Here is a 23,166-nt window from a genome sequence, read left to right on the forward strand (position 1 = left end):
TCTACTCGGTCTCTGGTCTGGCTTTCACTGTGGGGTTTATTGAGACATCCCCTAGTGCAGGTGTCTGCTGGAGTCTGAGCTGCCTTCACACGCGGTAGCAATAGGGGTGTGTGCCCACCCACTCTGAGATTCACCTGAAGGCATCTTGCTCTGGCTGGAATTAGAAAAAAGACAGGCCATTCTACTTAGCTCTAGTAGGATGGTCATGGAGAGTTCTTGCTTTAAACGAAGAAAAGCAAGACAAGGGCGCCATTGCCCCTAAGGAGACAGTTTAGTCTTCATTATTCCAAGAAGGAGACGGTCACCATGTCACCAGGGCCATTCAGGAGGCGTAGTGAAAGTTTTGGGTTCTTTGTAAACCCAGGTGTGCTATGTAAATATGCTTTTGTTTGAATCCCAAGTATAGGATTTTAGTTTGGGCTTCAGTTTGTCCACAGCTGATAACTGCCTCCTGCGGGGCGTGGTCTTTGCCAGCTGGTAAGGGCCTGCCTCTTCCTGCAAGGAGAGGGGCGTGGTCTAGGGCTCTGAGGAAGATAAATAGGAGAGCTCAGAGAGAGAGAAAGGTGCGTGTGGTGGTGACTAAGTGGTAAGTACCAGTTTGGAGAGACCTGTGACAGAGGATGTGGAGGCTTAGTGAAAGACAGAAATGTTTCAATGCAGCAGCAGGGAGGAGACTGTTTGCTGCGTTTGCTGTTGACGGAGATCGGTATTGCCCAGAAGAGACCCAATGGACCCTAAACAGCTGGGAGAAGTAAAGGGGTCTGTGTCCCCTCTCTCTCTAACCTTCCTTCTCTCTTACCTAGGGTTAGGTGGAAGGGAGATCGAGGCTTCAATACCCCAAATAAAATAGTTTAAAAACAAGCATCAACAGAGAAGAGTCAACAAGGAAGAGTTAGGCTTGGTCAGGATGTGGGATGGGTCGGGGTGGTGGTGAGCAAGGAAGGACCAACAGACCTTGGGGCTAGTTATTTGCCATAGCTGCTCTGCCTCCTGGGCAGAACATTTCGTTCTAGGTGTCTGGCTACTGGTCACGGAGACGTGAGGGCAGAGCTGTGGTCCTAAGTGAGCGTCTAGCTAAGGAGGTGGCCTTGTGTGGGCTCAGGAATAACTAGTTTGCGCAGGGCAAGCATGGTCAGGGACTGGCTGAGCTCAGGCACCTCTCAGTTTATGTACTTTTCCTGGCCTCCCACTCCTGGTGTCATTTAGCAGAGAAAGATCAGCAAGGTTTGAAAGAGTTTCGGGCAGACACTCCTAGATGACCAGAGCCTGGCTTACCATCTTCTGGTGTCCTGAGGGTGCTGAGCTCTCATGTGTTTGCAAGCACAATGGACTGTGTGTAAGTTCACCTGGCCCTGGAGCAGGTGAACTCCTAGCGGGGAATCTGCTATGTTTGGGGCACAGTTGCCCTCCAGGTGGCTTGGCTCCGGGAGGGGTGGGCAGCCTTTCCTACAAGTCCAACAGTCTATGGCCCAGGAAAGAAGTATCCATGTTGCTGACGCACGGGGGCTAGAGATACGCCTTGGAGACTGCTCTTGTATATGTGTATGTGTGTATGTGTGCATGTATGTATGTATGTATGTTTCAAGACAGGGTTTCTCTGTGTGGCCTTAGCTGTCCTGAATTCACTTTATAGACCAGGTTGGCCTCAAACTCATAGAGGTCCACCTGCCTCTGCCTCCCCAAGTGCTGGGATTACAGGTAAGGACCACTGTGCCCTGTTTTGGGGACCACTCTTATCTCTTGGTGTGACTTTGGTTTAGGATACTTTCTGACAGCAAATACTGGGCCACTGACTGAGTGTTCCTTATAAACAATCAAGACACAAAGAGGATTTTCTAAAAAAAAATTTTTTTTACATTTATTTACTTCATTTTATGGATGTTTTGCCTTCATGCATATATATATATATATATATACACACATTCAGTGCCCATGGAGGTCAGAAGAGGGCCCTGGAGCCCCTGGAACTTGGGGTCTGAATGATTGTGCACAACCAGGTTAAGTACTGGGAACTGAACCCAGGTCCTCTGCAAGAGCAGCCGGTGCTCTTCACTGCTGAGTCATCTCTCCAGCCCCAGTAACAGACAGGGCTTTTATTACCAATTCCATTTCAAGGTGTACTGTAGGCTTGTGGGTCTGTGCCTCCCTTGGTCACTTGGGAGATGGATGGGGCTGGATGTGCACCCTCTCCCCCCTCCCCCTAGCCCCCCTCCTGTACCAGGGTGTTGTCCCTCATATACAGCCTCTGTGGAAAGGCAAAGATGTGCAGAAGGACCTGGCCTCCAAGTCTGTGGTTTCAATGCAAAACCCCCTCTGGCTCCAAAAGCAGATAACTTTGCAGCGTCCCAGGTAAGGGTAGCTGGGGCACAAGGTGAATGCACTTCTTACCGAAGAGTTTCCGAATGGCGCAGCGGCAAAGGTGCTGCAGGCAGCGCGGGGTGTGTGCCAAGGCGAAGAAGGACCTGTAGAAAGGCTCGTGCATCTAGAAGGAAAGGCGAGGAAGAGTGAGGCAGTGCCTGGAACTAACCTCCTTCTGGCGGGGAGCATGGATGGCTCATGCTGTCCTGTGGCTCACAGGTGCCAGGGAAGGAAAGCTCTGTCACCTGAGACCTGGCCTCCACCTTAGAGGGTTGACTCGCTTTTCCAAAGTAAAGTTCCCGGGGCTGGAGAGATGGCTCAAAAGTTAAGAGCACTGCCTTGCTCTTCCAAAGGTCTTGAGTTCAATTCCCAGCAACCACATGGTGGCTCACAACCACCTGTAATGAGATCTGGTGTGCAGGTGTACATGCAGGCGAAACACTGTATACTTAAATAAATCTTTAAAAAACAAAACAAAACAAAACAAGGTAAAGTTCCCATCCCGTGGGACATGGTTTGGGGATATCCTCCAATCCCCTTCTGCTCTGCCCCTGGCACAGCAGCCCTGCAGCTCTGGGGGTGACCCCATCAATCCAACTATACGGCCAATCTTGCTGTCTCTGGGCAGCAGTGGGCTTAGGAGCCACGCCCATCAGCTGGAGGCTTTGTAAGGCATTTACTAACACTCCACTGAGACTGGTGTGTGTGTGTGTGGGCGAACTTTCTCTGGCAGCTTTGGGAAGGAAGTGCGCCCCCTCTTTGTGACCAACAGCCACCTGTGGACTCTGTCGTGCATGGCTGTGGTGCCCACTGTAGTACAGGTCACACGTTATAACCTTCAGTTCCTACACAGGGCCAGGGGGAGGTGTGCCTAGAAAAGGAGCCCCTCAAACCTGCAGCTTCAATGCTGCACTTCTCCCAGGCTCACTCCCTCAGCTCCAATACTCTTCAAGGCATCATGGGATGCTGTTTGTTCTTCATGGCCAATAGCACTCCACCACAATTGTCTTATGGTGATCACAGAGGTTCCACGACCTCCGAGGAGGATACAAAATGCACTGATGGGCAAGTCTCTTATGCAAAGCAGCTCTGAGTGAGACAGACCCAATCCTCCTCCTGTTTAATCCCAAGCCGTCTAGATTACCCATAATGCCTACAACACTGTAAATGCTATGTAGGGTGACTGTTGTAAATGTTGTGATTTTTAGAGAATAACAAGTGATGAAAATCTGTGTATTTTTTTTTTCTTGGAGGGATCCTATTTACCCCCGATACTGTTGATCCATGGCTGCTTGACTGCACAGGGGCAGAGCCCATAGATCACTAGCTGCTCCCCTCCACCTTTCTGTCTTCCCTCTTCAAATGTCTTGCTTCTTGGCTGGTTTTAGGTCAACTTGACACAAGCTAGAGTCATTAGAGAGGGAGGCGTCTCAACTGAGAAACCGCCTCCGTAAGATGTAGGGTGTTTTCTTAATTAGTGACAGATATCAGCCCACGGTGGGTGGTGCCATCCCTGGGCTGCTGGCCCTGGGTTCTATGAGAGGGGACTGAGTTTTGTGGCATCACAGAAAGGGCCTGAGGCAGCTTCTCACCTGGTATACTTCCTCAGGGATGGCCTCCTGCCAGGACTCAGACACTCGGAGCTGAGTGTAGGAGTTGAACAGAACTTCAATGACAGAGGGCACCTGTGCACATGTCCTCAGCACCTGCAGGGGGGAGGGGGGGAGAGTGTGTCCTCAGCACCTGTGGGGGGGAGGGGGGAGAGTGTGTCCTCAGCACCTGTGGGGTGGGGTGGGGGGGGGGGAAGTGAGAGGCTTGAGGTCCAAGGGGAGAAAAGCTGGAGAGGCAGGCACGTTTTTTGCATGCCATGTCTGTCATTCCTTGGCCCTGTGACCTCAAAGGCCCAAGTCACACCACACAAAGCGATGATACCACAGCAAGAGTGTTGTCAGTGAGCGGCTCCACCAGGTCTAGGAGGCAGTAACTCTTCAGGGGAAGCCCACATCCTCGGGGGTGGGGGTGCGGGTGGGGAGTTGGCTACCTGTGGCGTCAGGGTTGGGTCTTAATAGGTTTCGGGGCAGGGGTAGGTTGGGAGATCCTGATGGGTGACAGTCCCCTGCTCAGAGCAAGGAAAGCAGTTCTATGGGCAGTGTGGCCTGAGGATTGTGTTCCCAGTTTCCCACCTTGATTTTTTTCAGTGTCTGGAAAGAAAGAATGGCGGGGTCAGGAAGGGGAATGGTCTTGGTGTTGACTTCGCACTTAGTGTGGCCCTTACATTTCACAATCCTCACAGGGCAGGATTCTTTTCATTTACTTACTTTTAAATAGTTACTTAAAAAAAATGTGTTTATATGTCTGTGTGGGAATATATGCATATTTTAGCATGGTGTGGTGGCGCACGCCTTTAATCCCAGCATTTAGGAGGCAGAGGCAGGCAGATCTCTGTGAGTTCTAGGCTAGCCTGGTCTACATAGTGCCAGGATAGCCAGAGCTACATAGTGGGACCCTGTCTTTAAAAAAAAAAAAGATTCAGGGCTGGAGTGGTGGCTCAGTGGTTAAGAGCACTGTCTGCCCTTCCAAAGATCCTGAGTTTAGTTCCCAGCAGCCACATGGTGGCTCACAACCATCTATGATGAGATCTGGCGCCCTCTTCTGGTCTACAGGTGTACATGCAGGCAGAACATTATATACTTAATAATAAATGAATACATCTTTTAAAAAGATCCATTTTTACTTATGTACATGTGTGTGTGCTGGCATGAGGTTATGTACCCCATGTATATGCCCGAGGAAGCCAGAAGAGGGCATCAGATTGCCTGGAGCTGGAATGACAAGAGACTGTGAGGAGCCTAATGTGTGTGCTGCGAACAGAACCTGGCTCCTCTTGAGGAAGAGAAAGCAGTATTTTCTGGGCCAATAAGCATTTTGCAGCTAATGTTATCCCATCTTTGATATTAATATTCTTAAGTTTTTATCTTACTACATTAGCTATAGTCTTATATTTTGTGTTAACAGCACTGATAGTTGGCACAATCATCTTATTCCTAATTTTTTGTTTTTCATTTATTTGGTTTTGGAGACAGTATAACATTATGTGAGCCTCCATGCCTGGCTTTTTGTTAACTTCTTTTTAAATTTCTTTTCAGTTTATGTACATTGATGTTTTGCTTGCATGTGAGGCTATCAGATCCCCTGGCACTGGAGTTACAGACAGCTGTGAGCTGCCATGTGGTTGCTGGGAATTGAACTCAGGACCTCTGGAAGAGCAGTCAGTGCTCTTAACCTCTGAGCTACCTCTCCAGCCCCTACTGTTTACTTCTTAAGACATAAAATTTCAACCTCTTTGGGTTTTTTGTTTGTTTGTTTTTGTTTTGTTTTGTTGCTTTTTTGAGACAGGGTTTCTCTGTGTAGCCTTAGCTGTCCTGGACTCTCTTTATAGACCAGGCTGGCCTCAAACTCACAGCGATCCGCCTGCCTCTGCCTCCCGAGTGCTGGGATTAAAGGCATGCGCCACCACCGCCCAGCTTCAACCTCTTTGTTACTGGGAAGACTTAACAAAGTAAATTGGGATTTTACAATCAATTGGGAATTTACAATCATTGGGATTAAGAAAGGCCACAGGCAGGGCAGGCTATGAGGAGCCATGCCAGGCACTACATAAGGGGTCCCCACTCTATCGCAGGTGCAGTGGTATTTGAGGCGCGTGCGTGAAGAGCAGTAGGACTGACTTTACTTAGAGGTGGGTGATGCGGGAGCTCTTAGAAGACAGAGACACTGTGTTCCATGAGTCCAGGGAGAGGAGGCTCAGATTTCGGTACTACTCCCTTGCCATTAGTCTCAAGGCTATTTGCGACTCACTCTCTTGAATTCTGGCCTTGAGTATCATATGGCTTCCTTCAGACCTTCTCTGCCTTCCTCCTTAGACTCGGCGCACTGAACTCTTCTTCTCTTCTTCACTCCCTGGGTCACACACACTGCCACCTGCTGCCCTGGCCTTGTCCTTGTCCGTCTTCGCTGATGGCACGCCAGACGGTCTTCCTGACTCTTGGGCCGGAAGCCTTGGGGCCGTCTTCGACTTCCATGTCTCCTCACTCTCCTCATTCAGTCTGTGGAGAGCCTCACAGCTCTGCCTTCAAGGTCCATCCTGAATCAGAGTGCCTCCTTAGCTTAGGCGGTGTCCATCATGGGGGGGGGGGGGAACGGGGCACTGTGTCAGCATTTCAACTTGCCCTCCTCTTCTAGTCTCTTCCTCGTGGCAGTGGGGAGCATCTTATGAAACAAAGTCAGGTGGAGCCACTGCTCTGCAGCCATCCCCAATGGCCCAAAGTCCCAACAGTGTCCCTCAGGGCCCTTTCCAGTCTCCCACCCTTGTCGTCTCTGACCCTTGGTCCCCTGTTATTTCACACGCAGGCTCAGGCTGCCCCAGGCTTAGGCCACAAGCTGACTGCTCGTTTGGATTGCTTGTCCCCAGACCTCTGCACAGCCAACTTCCTCTTTCCTTTCAAGTTTTGGTTCAAAGGCCACCAACCTTAACTCCCCACTCTGAACTCACTGCTACATCGTCCCACTCTGCTCCCCCTGTTCCCCCCAACCCCCCCCCCGATGAATACTGTCAGGATGAAAATGAAGCACTGTGCTGACCCTAATAACCATACAATAAAGCCAGGAAGTTCTGAGGGAAGGGTTCACAGAGCTACATGCTGGCCCAAGATCGGTGGGCACAGCCTCATACAGGAGACACTGTTGCAGGGACATTTCTCAATACCGGTTTGTCCAGCTTCAGGTAACATCATCCTTGCTACTAACTCTGAGGACAAGGATGATCAGTATATTCTCATCCCCCACCCCCCCCCCCGCCACCCCAAGACAGGGTTTCTCTGTGTAGCCTTCACTGTCCTGGACTCACTTTGTAGACCGGGCTGGCCTCGAATTCACAGCGATCTACCTGCCTCTGCCTCCCAAGTGCTGGGATTAAAGGCGTGCGCCACCACTGCCTGGCTTATCAGCATTCTCTCTCTCTCTCTCTCTTTTTTTTTTTTTTGGTTTTTTGAGACAGGGTTTCTCTGTGTTAGCCTTGGCCATCCTGGACTCACTTTGTAGACCAGCCTGGCCTCGAACTCACAGCGATCTGCCTGCCTTTGCCTCCCGAGTGCTGGGATTAAAGGCGTGCGCCACCACGCCCGGTTTATCAGCATTCTCTTAATCAACAATATCTGCATGCGCTTTATTTGTGTGTGTACCTGGGTGTATGCATGCTAATGCTCATGGGAGAAGATCAGAAGATAACGCACCAGAAATCAGTTTTCTCCTTCCACGTTCTGTGTCTCTGGATTGAACTCCGGTCTCCAGGCTTGTTGGCAAGAGCCTTTGTCAGCTGAGGCCTCTTGTTGGCTCATGTAATTCCCCTAATTTCCCCCTTCTGCTTTGAGATAGGATCTTGCTGTCTAGCCTCCAATTTGCTGACCTCCAACTTGCAATCCCTTGCCTCAGTTTCCCAAATGTGGGATTACAGGCATGTACTACTGTACCACTGTGCCTCCTTTAATCTTTTGCTTTTGAAAGCATCTTTACTTCACCTGCTTTTCATTCACTCACGGTTCACCGTGGTGTGCGTGCTCTCTCTGTAGTACTCCTGTACGGGCGTCCTTCTGAGGAGAGGCTCTCTGTGGTTATTGTTCGGTGGTCAGTGTCTCCTTGGCTTTCTTGTGTCAGTGGCTTATTATGGCTGACCATGCCTTTCTTTCCTATTTGACTGCAGGATCATTGAGGGGATGGTGCTCTCTGATCTGTTCACCCATTTACCCAAAGTTACCTAGTATAGAAAGTTCTGGAATTTTTGGCAGCCTCCTCCTCCTTCTCCTCCTCCTTCTTCTTCTTGGTTTTTCGAGACAGGGTTTCTCTGTATAGCCTTGGCTGTCCTGGACTCGCTTTGTAGACCAGGCTGGCCTCGAACTCAGAGATCCGCTTGCCTCTGCCTCCCGAGTGCTGGGATTAAAGGCATGCACCACCATACCTGGCTTTGGCTTCTTTTTAAAAATGAACACAAATATTATAAGAATATGTTTTTGTTTTAATCCCAGGTGTGGGGATATGGGGCTGCTTCGGACTGTCCAAAGCAGCTATGATTTGCCTTGTGCTCTAGCAGAGGTGTGGTTTTGCTAGTTGCAGATAGTTTCTACCATTGTGTGACATTTGGAATTCTGGGAATTTTTCAGAGGGTACATAAGTGCTAGGGCCCCATAGGTCAGGTTGGTGGTTGTTTGGTGAGAGGGGTTGGTTGAGGTTTGTTAGTAGTCGTGCTCAAAGAAGAAACAAGAGGAAAGAAGTTAGATTCAGGGGTTTCTCTTCCCCTTTCTCCCCTCTACACTTTTTCCCCCTCTTATCTACTGATAGAGGGTGAAACTAGGGGAAATAAAGGGTGGGGGAAAAGAAGAACCCACAAAGTAGCAAAGGCCAGCTACAAGCAAAGAAGAAAGAGATTAGATTCAAGGGTTTTTATCTCTCTCTTTCCCCTCTATCTTTCTGTCTCTCTTATCTAGGGGGATAAAGGGTGGGAAAAAGAAGAACCCACAAAGTAGCAAAGACCAGCTACAACCTAGGGTCTTTCTGGTGCCTGACTGGTGCTCGTATGTATCTGTTCAATAAATAATTGACTAGAAATACTTTTATTGTTGTTTTTTAAAAAGTGTCGAAGGATATGTTTTCTGAGCTGTTCATATCTGAAAATACCTTTCTTTTTACATCAAATGAAAGTCATCTTGGGACTGGAGAGATGGCTCAGGGTTAAGAGGACCGTCTGCTCTTACAAAGGTCCCAAGTTCAATTCCCAGCAACCACATGGTAGCCCATGACCATCTGTAAAGAGATCCAGTGCCTTCCTTTGGTGGGCAGGCACACATGTAGGCAGCATACTGTAGCTCAGTTTGGTGGAGCTACTACTTGACACGCATCCGTGAATCCCCACGTTCAACTCAGAGCATTGTATAAAACTCTGGTGTGGCAGCACACTCCTGTGTTCCCAGCACTTCTGAGGTGGAGGCCTAGCTTAGTAACCTGTTTTCTGATTGGATAGCCAGTAAGATTTTTGCCATGTATTTTAAGAACAGTTTTGCTAGAATGTCATAGGTATTTTTTTTTTGTCATTTACATGTCAAGAACACTCATTTAACCTTGAATTAAAAGTTAAGACTTTTAGTGTAGAGTTTTCTTCTACTAAGTCTCTGAATATGGATCCCAATCTTCTTGTTATAGGTTCCTCTTGAAATTAGGCTACCGTCTATTACTGTAGTTCTCAACCTGTGGGTCTCGAACCCCTTGGGGGGCGGTCTGCATGTCAGACATCTTGCAGATCAGATATTTACATCAGGATGCAAATCAGAGTTGCAAAATCAGAGTTACATTGTTGCAACGAAATAATTGTATAGTTGGGGTTTACCACAGCATAAGGAAGTGTGTTACAGCATCTCAGCTTTACGAGGGTTGGGAACCGCTGATCTGTCTGCTGCCTCTACACTCGGTCGCTCCTTCCACCTTCTGTGCCTCAGGGATTGACTTGATCCAGGTGATGACATCAAAGCCCAGAGACTGGGATTGCCCAGGGAGCCTGGCACCAAGTCAAGTCAGGGGCTGCCTGGCAGTGGCTGTGAGTTGGGTTGGTATCTGGGGCCAGCAAAATGGCTGCTGAGACAAGAGAGGACACAGGTGGTGTGGAGTGGGTGTAGGAGGGGAGCAGGAGAGGAGAAAACATGGCTTCTTTCCACTCCACGCTCCCAATTACCCATGGTACCCCAGGCACAGAGCAGCTGGTATGGGGCTAGGCCCTCTCTCCTGCAATGCAGGGTACACAGAACAGAACCGGGAACATCGGGGAAGGCACCTGAGGATGCACAGGCAGCGTGAACAGCAGCCCGACTTTAGTCTGTGCTGGTGCCCTTGCTTGCTGCACGCTTCTCTTTACGCCCTCTGTGGACCCGCTCTTCACCTGATGCCTTCACTGAGCTCTCAGCTTTTCTCCTAGATCATCTACCGAGACACACGTTTCTTCTCTAGTCTTCGGATGCTGTACTTCCTCTCTTTTTGGCTGTCCCCTGACCCGGGGAATCCATCAAGTTTTTATTCTTCTAACTGTATGTGGCTCATGTCCAGGAGTACATGGGTGGCCATGCCTGTATCTGCGTGCAGAGGCCAGCATGGGACAGTCAGTGTCTTCCTCTGTTGATTCTGAGTTACTGTCGTGAGTCATGGTCTCTCACCAAACTGGAGGCTTGCAGTGTGGGTTGGCTAGCCAGGGTGGTCTTGGGATCTGCCTCTCCCTGACGCTCACCCCCAAATGCTGGGGTTATAGGCATGCATGCACCTGTGTATGGGTTTGCCTTTCTTTCTTTCTTTCTTTCTTTCTTTCTTTCTTTCTTTCTTTCTCTCTCTCCTTTCTTTTTCTTTTTCTTTCTTTCTTTCTTCTTTCTTTCCTCTCTTCCTGTCCTGTCCCTTCCCCTCCCTCCCTCCCTTTCTTTCTTTTTCTTTCTTTCTGAGACAGGGTTTCTCTTGTGTAGCCTTAGCTGTCCTGGACTTGGTTTGTAGACCAGGCTGGCCTCGAACTCACAGTGATCCATGTGCCTTTGCCTCCCCGAGTGTTGGGATTACAGGCATGCACAACTGCACCTGGCTCGTGTCTGGCTATTCTTAGGTAGGTTCTGAAGAGTCAAACTCAGGTCCTCATGACGGCAGAGGAAGTGCTCCCAGCCCTGAGCCCTCACATCAGCTTCTTTTTGGGTTAAGGTGAACCTGAACACGTGGGGAAGCCACGGTCCTGCTCTTTGTCCAGTCATCCGAGTGGAGGGTGGCTTATAGGACACATGCCCATCTGCTTAGGCCAGAGGCCACTTCCTATCCCCCTCTTTCGGGGAGAATCTCCAGGCTGCTCTGTACCTGGGTACCCCATTTCCACCTCTGTACTTTTCTCAGAAACCCAGCAGCACCCCAGCTGCCTGCCCACTCTTCTGGCTGTTTACTGTTCTGACTGGCTGCAGAAACACTCGGTGCCACCACAGAGGGACCCTGGTGAGAGGACAGGATGCTAGTGCTTCCCCAGGCCTTCTTTTTCTTTCCCTTCCTTCCTTCTCCTCTGTCTCCAAAGACATCTTCCAGAAGACAGGAACCACACTAGCCTAGTCATCACACTGTCGGTGTAACTATGATGCTGTTTGCTCTGTGTGTGTGTCATGTCTCAGGCGTGTGTGTGGAGGTCTGTAGACAACCTTTTTCTCTCCTCGCCACTATGTTCTCAGGGATTGGACTCAGCTCGTCAAGGTTGTTGGCAAGCGCCTTTCCCTCCTGAGCCATCTCTCACACCCCACATCGCATCGAAGGGATCCCCAGTCCGTTTCTTCCCATCTATGACCATTACCAAGTTAAAACTTTAGCCATTTTCAGAAAAGGAGACAGAACAGGCTGAGCTGTAGCTGAAGGGCTTGCGCCCAGGAGCACCTGCCAACCCCCAACATGCCCTTGTCCCCTCTTTACTTGCTGTCCTTCTTGGTGTCCCCAGCCCCAGTCCTGGGCCATCACCTCTCATTCACTCACTCTCTTCTATGCTGGGGGAAGCCAGCCCCCAAGCCCCAGTCGCCCGCTTCCCAGGTGGGCTCTGGTAATTTCTGTTTTCTAAGGCCATGCTACCCCCTCCCCCAAACACAGACCAGCTCCTTCTCTGCAAAAAAAATACCATTAAATGGCTCCCAGGGACTGCACGCTACACAGACCTCCCCCACCCAGGGTAGGAAAGAGGTGCCCTCCCCTAGAGCCAAGCACCACCTCTTCTCAGCGACCCCTCCCCCACCCGGGGTCATAGACTGTGACAAAGTCTTATTGCCTGTCTCCAGGAATTCATTTTCTGTCTCTCCCTCTGTTCCACCTCTCTGGGGCTCCCCGCCCCTCCCCAGCCCCTCAGCACCGTGCCCCTCGTGTTTGCCAGGCAGCTGGCTGCCTTCATTATTTTTAACGCCAACACAGTTTAAAAATCTCCGCTGCCTCCTTGCTGTCTGCAGAGAGGCGGCTGCCACATTACTCTGACACGTTGATGTCATTAGTGTCCAAGCGCACGCTCTTCAGCTAATGAGGCGGCAGAAAGAAAATTAAGGGGAAAAATCACACAGGCACATTGCTTTATATGTAGATGGAGAAATAAAAGAAGGGTAGGAAAACAGAGGCAAGCTTCCTGATGGCTCTCGCTCCTCCTCCCCTGGAGCCGCTGCCGTGCGCAGCCGGGCAGCCAGGGAAACCGGGCCTGCATTTTGACCACAGTTCTGCCATCTCCTGCCCGAATCTGGCGAAACTGTACTCAGTGGCTGAGGTCACTTTACTTAATTCTGAAATTAGGTAACAAAACAAGAGATCAGGAGGCTATGGTTACAGCAGTGTCAATGTCCAGGAGTGAGCCGAGACCTGGAATCTACAGCTCTTTCTGGAATCTTCCATCCTCCCCGCTCACCTTTGCATTTCCAGCTCTGTCGTCCTCACAGATTTTCGCAGCAGCCAGTGGTTCCTGTCTCCTCCGGTTTCTTCTTCACACTCAAGGAGATTCATTTCAACACACGGAGTTTGCTTATGTTACCCCCTTGACTTTGATGAACTGGATTTCTATTGTCCTTAGTCAAAGGCCCAGGCCCTTCACAAGGCGCCCACTCAGCTGTTTCAGTGTGGGTCGGGGTGGGAGTGTTGGGATGGTTGTGAGTGTGAGGGCTTGCTGTTTCCTCTTCAGTCCGGTGGTCCTTTTCCCCAGAGGCACACAGTCCATGCTTGCTCTGTCCTCAGGCATCTGCCCAACTTCTGCCTGCTCTCTGTAAGCCTCCCTCTCCCGCAGGCTTTGGCCCTCAGATCTGGGCTTGCTTATTGCATGCTTTGGGTCTCTGACACTCCAATGTGATGGCTAATTCTGATGGACACATTGACAGATCCAGAATCACCTAGGACACAAATCTCAGGACATGTCTGGGGAGGTATTTCCGGATCCGGTTAAACGAAACAGGAAGACCCTTCCTAAATGTGGGCGGCTGTCCTGTGCGCCTGGGCTGAACATGACGGAGAGCTATAAGCTCCTAGACCTGGTGTTCACATGAGGTTGTGCACTGTCTGGTGTGGAATGCTGGGAACTGAACTGAGGTCTCTCTGCAAGAGCAGCATGTACTTTTAACCTCCACGTCATCTCTCCAGTCCCATAGCATGATTGTCAAATGAATGCGTGGGTGAGCACATGAGGGGCACTGTGGGCTGTCCACATAGCCAATGAAGCAGTTTAGGGGAACTCATGGCTAATTAATTAATTAATTAATTAATTACTCATGGTCCTTATGTCACTGGTAGGGTCTAAGGCTCAATTACTTCTAATCATTGCAGGTGGCTGTCCCCCTCCTGGGGCAGCACATTTTGGCTGCATCATTACAGGGCTGGCTCAGAGAAAAAGCAAGAAAAAGGGTCAGAATGCAAAGGTCTCTGAGGAGGGTCAGTGACATCAAGGGACTAGTTGATCCCTTGCCACTTCAAGTGGCTCTCAAGTGAACACACAGAGGGAGGGAGAGAGGGAAGGGGTTGAGTCAAAGGACATGGGGTGTGTGAGGAAAGTCATGTCCCGCCTAAAGGACCTCAGCTTAAGGCCCTCTCCTAGCCTCTTTGTTAGACCCAGCGTTCTCTTTTGGGGTAAACCAGAAATGTGCTCTTGAAAGATGTGGACAAGGGAAAATGGGCTTGCCTTTCAGAGTCATGAATTTGAGGAGAAATTCAGTAATGCCTCCACCCCAGATCACAGCTGCGCCCACATTCTGGAGTCTCCCAGCTCTGCTGGCAGCCTGTCGTCCCAGGTCTGGTCCTACTCTTTATACGTATTGAACCCTGGCTTCCTGTCTCTACCCGCACTGCTCTGGGCCTGCACCCCTGCCTCTGGCATGAATTAAGGGTCAGCAGGGCAGAAGGGCCTGACATCATGGACACAGTGGCTCCCAAGCCTGGCACCCCTTGCTTGGCTTTTACAGCAGCACAGTGAGCCTGGCCCAGATGTATGCTCCGTGTCTGCCTGACGCCATGACGGTGCCTTTGTCTGGGCGCAGGGGACTGTGATTTATGTCACAAGCTCTCCGTGAAACCTTTTGCCTCAGTAATTCTGAGCTCCACGAGTGTGTCTTTACATCTATTTCAAGTGCGGCTACTGCTTACGAGGGTGTGTGTGTGTGTGTGTGTGTGTGTGTGTGTGTTGGTGGGGGGGCTGCATGCTTAGTAGCATTCCAGGTGGCTCGGTGTTTGCCTAGTGGTGCCTGTGTCTTGCCTGTGGAGCATCTTTGCCTAAGCTTGCTGTGTACCCCACGGGTACTGCTGAGCCCAGTGAGGTGATTACACTCTTTCAGGTGACACTGACAGGGAGCCTGGGTGGAGGAGTAGGTTGCCTCTCCATCGCCACAGTTTTCCCTGCTTATCCCACGGTGGCCAGGCTAGCCCATCAGAGGCACATCTAGTTTGGATTCAGTGTGGGTAAAGTGTTTCTTATCTGCAGGAAAGTGGGGTCACTTCTAGAAGTATAAGGGTGTCCGTGCAAAGGGGTCAGCACCCCATATCCAGAGGTTGGATGCAGACCTGTGCCCTGGAGTCACCGGATTCCCTGGCGTTCATGTAGCCAACCTTGACCCAAGGTCTGTGCACCTGTGCTGCTTTTTAGTACAAAGATTTCTCCCCTAACTCTTCAATTCCTTACACACTGGTGTAAAATTGTCCAGAGAATCCTCCTGTGGCTGCCATGGGCCAAGGGCTTCCCATGGTCCTGCTGTAGCACGCTGCCCAACACACGCAAGCATGATGTGCTGATCATATGACCACACCCCATATATCTGGCATGACATTTGAGCATGTCCCAGATCAGAGACCCTGAAGACCTGGAGGAAAGCACTGAGCCATATGTTGCCTCTGTAGGTCAAGGTGGGATTCTTGCTGCCCCAGAAGCCCTGTCCTCAGGGATCAGACTGGCAGTGTGTGTGTGTGTGTGTGTGTGTGTGTGTGTGTGTGTGTGTGTGTGCCCACATGTGAACACCATGTGCGTGTGTAAGTCAGAAGACCCTTCTGGGCGGCTATCCTCACTTTTCATCTTGTTTGAAGCAGGCCCCCTTTTATTTGCCACTTTGGTGCATACGCCAGGCTAGCTGGTCCCCAATATTTATCTATTTACATGTGTGGCTCCGGGGGTGTGGGGGTGTGTACATGTGTGTGGGGAAGCTGAAGGTCAGCCTTGGCTGTCATTTCTCAGGAGCTAGCTGTCTACCTTAATTTTTTGAGATGGGGTCTTTTATAGGAACCTGGGTGTGATGGACTAGCTAATGTTGGGTACCACCTTAACTATACCTGGAATCAACTGCAACCCAAGATTCCAGGAGCAGCTGTGAGGGATTTCCTAATCGGATTATTTGAAGCGCCATCCACCCTAAATCTGGACCACACCTTCTGGTGGTAGCCCAGCATGAAAGGACACAGAAGAAGGAAACCTTGGCTTTTGCCTGCTTGCCCTCACTCCCGCTGGCAAGTTCATCTACTCTGTTGCTGAGGCTGGTATTAAAGCCAATTTCTTCAGGATTTGAACTTAGACTTGAAGATTCACAGCTCTTCAGGAATCCCCTGGGGGCTCTAGCACCAGATGGGAACTGCTGACATAGTCTTGTGGATGAACAGCTACTAGATTCTCAGTCTTCCTGTCTGAGGAGAACCATTGTTGGACCACAGCCTCTCAACCATTCAACACACACACACACACACACACACACACACACACACACACATACACAGACACACACACACACACACGAATGTCCATATACAGTATGTATGAAGATGCCATTATGAAATCATGACAACAAAAGTTCAAAGGTCAGGGGCCTGAGAAGATGGTCCCTTGACCCCCTTTTAATTTCTGTTGTTGTGATTTCATAATGGCATCTGCATCTATGTACATCGTTCTGCTGCGTTCACATCTGCCCAGGGGTTTTTATTGTGGTGGCGCTGTTTTGTCTTCCCCCTTCATGAGCCTTTTGCGTGAACAACGACCTCACAGATCGAGAAAGTGGCAAGGTGAGCTGAGCGGAGTTTGCAAAGAAACAGCCAGGGCAAGGGTTGGAGGTCTCAACTTGGGGGTGGGGGTGGGGTGGGGGGGTTGGAGGCGCAACCTGAACAGGGCCCATCAGGCCAATTTCACAGCAGGCGTGAAGAATTTGCAAAGGTGTAAAGTGCTCTCATTAACAAGGAGCGGAGCAGGTTGGGTGACTTCACTGCAGATCAAACGCCAGCTGTGACGAGAGACTCATTTTCATCTTTCTGAAAATTACACCAAAAGACTTGAGCTACTGAAAATACTGGAGCTGGCGCTGTGATGGCATCACGGAAGTAAAGTGCTAAGGAGTCCCCAGGAGACTACTTCGAAAGGTGACGTTCTGGCCTATTTAGCAACAGTGCAGTCTTTTCATTTTTCTTTTGGCTAACCACGAGAATTCTAAGTATCGCTCCTCAAAGTGGGGGCCCCAAGATTGGCAGCCTAAACCTCCTAAGGGAGCTTGAGAGAAATGCAGACCCTCCCATGGCTGCCTGGGTCATTCCACTTTGGACACACAGCATGCAAGCATTGGCAGGTCCAGCATCTGCATGGCCAAGCAATCTTAGGGTCCCCTTACCTTGGGGAAGGCGTCAGGCCACACGGAAGGGGATCCGTGGTTTAGGAGTGCTTGAACGGTGAGCTGCGGCGCTGTCGGGGGCGCGCACGTGGCTGTTTGCAGCGCGCGCGCCAGCGGCGACGCGCCACCGTAGTCGAGCGCGCCCGCGTCGGCTCCGTGCCGCAGCAGGAGCGTGCACAGCCCAGGGCGCGCGTGGCCGCAGGCCTTGTGCAGCGGGCTGCGCTCGTCCTCGTCGCGCGCGTCTGCCGCCGCGCCTCGGCGCAGAAGGAGCGCGCACAGGCGCAGGCAGCGCGAGTGTTCGTCAGGGCTCCGCGTCGCCGCTCCGCACGCTGCGCTTAAGGCTGTCTCGCCTCGGCTGTTCCTCGCGTCCACGCGCGCGCCGCAACCAAGGTAGAGTCGCGCGTGCTCGTCCAGGCCGCGCTGGGCCGCCACGTGCAGCGGCGTGTCACGGCCCGGGCCACACTCCAGCTGTACTGTCGCGCCGTGCTCCAGCAGCGCCTGAGCGCACCTACAGGGCAGGCCAAATAGGTTACTAGCGTGCCAAACTAGCTGCGACCCGCCACCCACTGTGTACCTGGCAGGTGAACGCCAGCCAAAACCTGAACTTCGGATCTCCAGGGCCAAGGCCACCCACTGAAGAGCGAACTGAGCTGAGACAAAACTAGAGTATGGCAAACTCAGGGCCCCAGCCCCACTGGTCACCACAAGAGGAGGAACATTTTGTAAGCACTTAGACTTAGTATGAGAATGGCAGTTGCTTGGTGCTGTTTGGGAAGGTAATGTCCACAAGACATTGGTTCTGGTCACTTGGACTTTAACTGACTTGGTCAAACCTGGAGGTTATGGTGTAGAGAGAATCCCTTTGATCAGGCTGCCCCATCTTTCCTGGAAGGGGCTGGCTTTAGGGGAGGTGCGATCTCCTCCCCCCCCGCCCCCCCCTTCGGCAAAGGAGAACAGATTGTGCTGTCTCTAGGCCCCCCGACTGCATTCAGGACTGCCTTTGACTCCAGACTTCTCACAGCAGCCGTCCGCCTGCCTCTCCTGTCCCGAGAGCACTCCTACCATCTCACCTTCCGATGGTGGCTGTTGGACCATATTAGATCTGGCAGCCTATAGCCCTCTGGCGGGAAAAGTAGAAGGGAGAAGTCTCCGCAGACCCTTCACCGTTTCCCCCCAGCTAGTCTCCTGTAGCTCAGAACCCGACTCTATTACCCACTCTCTGGACGGGTGCTGCCTTTACATACACACTGACTGAAGGGCACAACTTAACAGCATCTGTTGGCAGTATTCATTTCTGCCCTAGGGAGCACAGAGGACTTTTCTCCTTCCTGCTCGGCTCCCCTTCCTCTGGCAGTGCTGTGGTAATTGCCTGTCCTCATTTCCCTCTGTTGAGGAGAGGATGGCCATCCTCATCTTTAACTGTCACCTGTTCCTCTCCACCTGGCTGCTGAACTCTGCTTGGGGAGGCAGGACCTTCCTTGGAGACTGGCTTTGATTTCAGCTGACCCATCTAGATCACCGCTGCAGGCCTTAAAGCCTTTCTCCTTCCTGGTCGCCTCACAACCCCCCCTCCCCCCACCCCCTCATCACCTGGCTAGTGCCTTCCAGCACGCTGACTCAGATCACAGCTCTGTTGTCCTCCGTGCATCCAGCCGCTTGAGAGTCTACCCCACCCAAGTCCACTGGCAGTACTTTCTAGAGCTCCCTTCCTTGCTGCCTCCAACAGAGGCTCCCGTTCCTGTGCTTGCTGGAACCAGTCTCTACATTTGGCCCCTCCATCCACCCTTTCCAGTCACCTCGGCATCCCCAGGGGAGGTTTCTGCCCTTTGCCTGTTCTCTAGCCTCCTCTCTCCTTCCCCCACTGTCTGGTGACACCGTCACTTGAATACCGTCTTCTCACCATTCCCACTGTCAACTGCCTTTTGAGAGGCCCTCCCCCCCAAAAAGCTCAGGTGTCTCCAAATTTAGAATCTCTGTGGTGCGATGAACCAGTGGACACACACCTGTTAGGGCCCAGGGACACAGGTGCCACCTGGGCCACCTCCCTCGAACCTCACCAGCTTCCTTTGCCAAGGCTTCTCCTGCTAGGTTTCTGTTCTCTCTGATCGGAGGACAGACCCTCGGATTACCCTGTGGTTGTGTGCCCTCATGCCTGTGTGTGCACTTCTTCCACGGATTCACCAGCATGGCCTCCAACCTCCTCCCTCCCTCCCTCCCCTCTTCCTCTGGGAAGCCTTCCTGGCTCCACCAGGCTGAAGGGTTGTAGCTCTGTATTGTTCTTTGCTTTGTGAGTACAGGATCAAGCAGGACACTCACCACCAAACGAGTGCTGGCACCTTTGTCTCTCGTCTTAAAACTGTTGGCTCCTCTTGTGTAGAAAGTGTGTCTGACTGTTGGGTGTAGTGCTGTGCCTAGCTCATTATCTGTATTCCCCAAAAGCCTGTTAAACAAATGCGTCTCGCTAACGACCATCTTTCAGCTCTCTCTTGCATTGCTGCTGTTTTCCCTATTATTTACTTAACTGGGGCTCTGATCCACATCATCCATCGAGGGTTTGGGGGCTGACAGCCGCTGCCCTGAAATGCATTTCTATTTCTTCCTAGGGACTCTCAGTATTTTTAATTCTCCCTTTGTGTTTCTCTGGCCTCCACATCAGCAGTATCGTGAGAAATGGTCTGTCGTGGGTGAAAGATCTTTACAAACAACTACAGCGTGATGTGAAGCATCCTTTGGGAAAATGGTACCCAGCCAAGAAAGGATGCAAATTTTACAATCAGAGCAATTCGCTTTGCTTCCTGCCTGGCTCTCTGGGAGGAATTCTGAACGGTGCAGCGGGAGGTTAGAAATCAAGGGCTCTGTCTCATTTTGTCACCGAGCCTCGAAAACATTATAAACATTTTTTTCCTGCCTTTTTTTCTTTTCCTTTTTAAAAGCAGCACAGCCTCCAAAGAAAGATGTCCACCAGGAAGAGTCCTTGGCCTGGTGGGCTAATGGGAGGTTGCTGCTTGCTACATAGGGACAGGATGGGGACGCTGGCCCACACTCTGGAGGATTGCAGATGCCCAGCCTTTCTGTTTTTAATGAAGAGCTTTAATAGGCTAACCCTTGGCACTTTCTAATGCTGGACAGTGGCGGAAGATGTAGAACCACAGGGCCGAGAGAGAAACCACAGAACAAATTGATGGGGGCATGTCTCTCTTGGCACAGGTCAGGCGGTCATTAAAAATGAAGGCGTGGTAGCCTAGGTAATGACACACACAGGTCTGTCCCATGGATGCACGGAACTGTCAGTCTACAAAACACACTGACATTGCTGCCTTAAAAAGCCGCCAGTAAAGGATTTGCTTGAGGAAAGCCTGGGTTGTATAGGGCAAAGTGGGGTTACCTCAGCGTAGGGTCTGTGCTGATGAGGGGCTTTGATTTCTTCTCACGGACTTAGATTTCCAAATTTTCTAGGGCAAGTTGGAGTAACAACTTGATTTAAGAACAACAGCTGACACCATTAATCACAAATTGACACCCACCAGCCCCAGCAACAGCTGGACTGTAAGGGATGTCACTCTTTCCAAGTTTCTAGAACACTCCCAAAGTTTCCCTTGATGCAAGTATGACAGCGCCTGCGAGCAGGCCAGGGGAGAGACGGCCGACGGAGGAGCAGGAGCGTGGCAAAGAAACAGGTGAGGGTTTGGGAACTTTCTGGACCTTACCCCAGGACTAAATAAACCACGTCTTACACAATTTGTCCTTTCCATGCCATGCCTGTGGTTGTGGTGGTTTCGATGGAAAATGGAGAGACAGCTCAGTGGTTAAGAGCCCTGGCTGCTCCTTTGGAAGACCTGGGTTCAATTCCAGCACCTAAATGACAGCTCAAAACCACCCGTAACTGCAGTTCCAGGGGATCCGATACTCCCCTCTGCCCTCCACGGGCACCAGGTATAAACATCGTATGCAGAGAAAACAGCTACATACGTAAAATAAGAAACCGTGGAACATATCCCTCTAGGCTCCTGTATTTGAACATTAGCCCCTGGCTGGTGGGACTGTTTAGAGGAGATTGTGGGGACCTTTTAGGAGGTGGGTGGAGCCTTGTTGGAGCAAGAATGGAGGTGGGCTTTAAGAGTTCATAGATTTACTCTAATTTCAGTTTGCTTGCTTGACTTCCTCCATGTGGCTGAGATGTCAGCTCCTGCCCCTGCTGCCATGCCACCCTCACCATTATGGCTCCTCCCCTCGCCCCCAATCCATAAGCCAAAAGAATCTATCCTGTCTGTAAATTGCCTTGGCCGTGGAGTTTTATAAAAGAAACAGAAGATAACAAATACAGTGGTAGAGTGGAAAAGCATCATTCAGGCCTGTGGGGAGCACAGCTGGGGATGAGCCCTGAACTCTAGGCTGGCACTTGATAAGGGAGTTTTCTGGTAGCCTGATAGACAGACAAAGTCAGAAGGGCCTAGGGGTGGTACAAACAGCTGCTGCTGGGAGCCAAGGGGTGCTCTATCCCCCATGGCGGTGGAAAGAACATCAAGTCCATCTCACAGGGATCGAGACACTGCATGGCTTGAAAGTGTCTGAGGCAAAGAAACTTGGATAGACACTCACTTCTTGCCCATGGCCCTTCAAGCCTCATTCCCCACTTTGATTATGGTTTCAGAGACAATGACAGCTGCTCCAAGGTCTGGTTGATAGTAAAAGACAAAGCTGCTTGACTAGAGGCAGGGGTGATTCAAGCTAAGGCCACCAGGAGCGGTTGAATCGGGCTGTTTCATCTCATCCCCAGTGCAGAAGCACAAAGCGCTGAAGAGCCCACCCCCCTACACACTGCTCCCACCCCACATTGCATTCCCCACAGAGCATGGCTTTTACTGTCAGCCTCTGGCAGGAGGGCCAAGTCCCTCAGCTTGGCCTTTCCTCTTCCTCTTCTTCCTCCTCCTCCTTCTCCTCTTCCTCCTCCTCCTCCTCCTCCTTCTCTCACATGTACCCTGCCTGGCTGCCTGGCTGTCTGGCTGCCAGGATTCCTGCACATCCAATGCAGGAGGCTCCAGACAGTCTTCACCTCTGCCTCATGGTCACCATGTTTCCATAAATCCCTTAACACAATACTCTCGTGCCCTCTGGTCCTGAGTTGGAAGGTTTTTTTGCATCTTAAGCACCTTGGGCTTTTTCTTTTAACGTTTTATTTATCATCATATGTGTGTATGCACACACACACACTGGGGAATGCATGCAGAGGCCAGAGGACAGCTCTGTAGAGTCACTTATCTCCTACCTTTGTGTGGGTCTTATCAGGCTTGAGTGACAAGTGCCTTTATCTCTGAGCCATCTTGCACTTTAAAAAAACGTATTTATTCACCACCATATCTCAGTATTACATGTGGATGAGGCTTAGAAGAACAATGACTTCCAAAAGGTCATGTAGCCAGGAAGTGGCTGAGCACAGTTCTAGATTGTTCGTTGGCCTTCCAAATTCTCAGTCATACCATCATCTCTGCTGCATCTTCCCACCCGGTACTAAAGAGGTAGGTGCTTCATGGCCATGTGTCTGCAGGAATAAAGCTGTCCTGGGGGGTTAGAATGCAGCTGAGGACTCTTATCACCTAGCGTTACTGCTGTGCCTCCTTATGCTAAGGCTTGTCTGTCTGTCTGCCCAGCTAAGGTGGTGTGTATTGTGTATAGTACAGTGATATCGTAACAGGTGGGTAGCCTGGGGATGCCTGCCCCATACAGCCTATGTGTGAGGCAGATTTCTCCAGTAAGGTTTACGTGTTATGATGTGGGCATGGTTATGAAATTGCTTTATGATGAGCTATAAAATAGTGAATGGTGAATTTGTCAGACTATATCCATGAATTTAAATGTGTGTGTGTGTGTGTGTGTGTGTGTGTGTGTGTGTGTGTGTAGAAGCCAGAAGTCTGCTGCAGGTGTCCTCTATCACTGATATTTTAAGACAGGGTCTCACTAAAGGGAGATCTTACCCATTAGCTGGGTTGGCTGGCCAGTGAGCTGTGTGGATCTCCCCATCTCTGTTGCCCTCAGCACTGGGGTTACAGACAGATGCCACTACATCTGACTTTTGTATGGGTGATGGGGATCCTAACTTAGGTCCTGGTGCTTGCAGGGG

The 23,166-nt window shown here is 50.9% G+C and overlaps 1 protein-coding gene across 1 annotated transcript in view; it reads right to left on the reverse strand.

The window, feature by feature from the left end:
• Nucleotides 1-1,890: 1,890 nt before the first annotated feature.
• Nucleotides 1,891-23,166, reverse strand: part of ASB18 (ankyrin repeat and SOCS box containing 18) — a 57,016-nt gene continuing 35,740 nt past the window's right edge. Inside the window, exons 3-5 of the mRNA XM_084779239.1 lie at nt 17,049-17,556; nt 3,951-4,064; nt 1,891-2,482 (exon numbers count right to left, since the gene is read on the reverse strand). Coding sequence (XP_084635365.1) covers nt 2,297-2,482; nt 3,951-4,064; nt 17,049-17,556 — 808 coding nt within the window. The 3' untranslated portion in view covers nt 1,891-2,296. The remainder of the gene's footprint in view (nt 2,483-3,950; nt 4,065-17,048; nt 17,557-23,166) is intronic.

Source organism: Acomys minous, assembly GCF_964271855.1.
Source record: "Acomys minous genome assembly, chromosome: 4".
Taxonomy (NCBI): Eukaryota; Metazoa; Chordata; class Mammalia; order Rodentia; family Muridae; genus Acomys; species Acomys minous.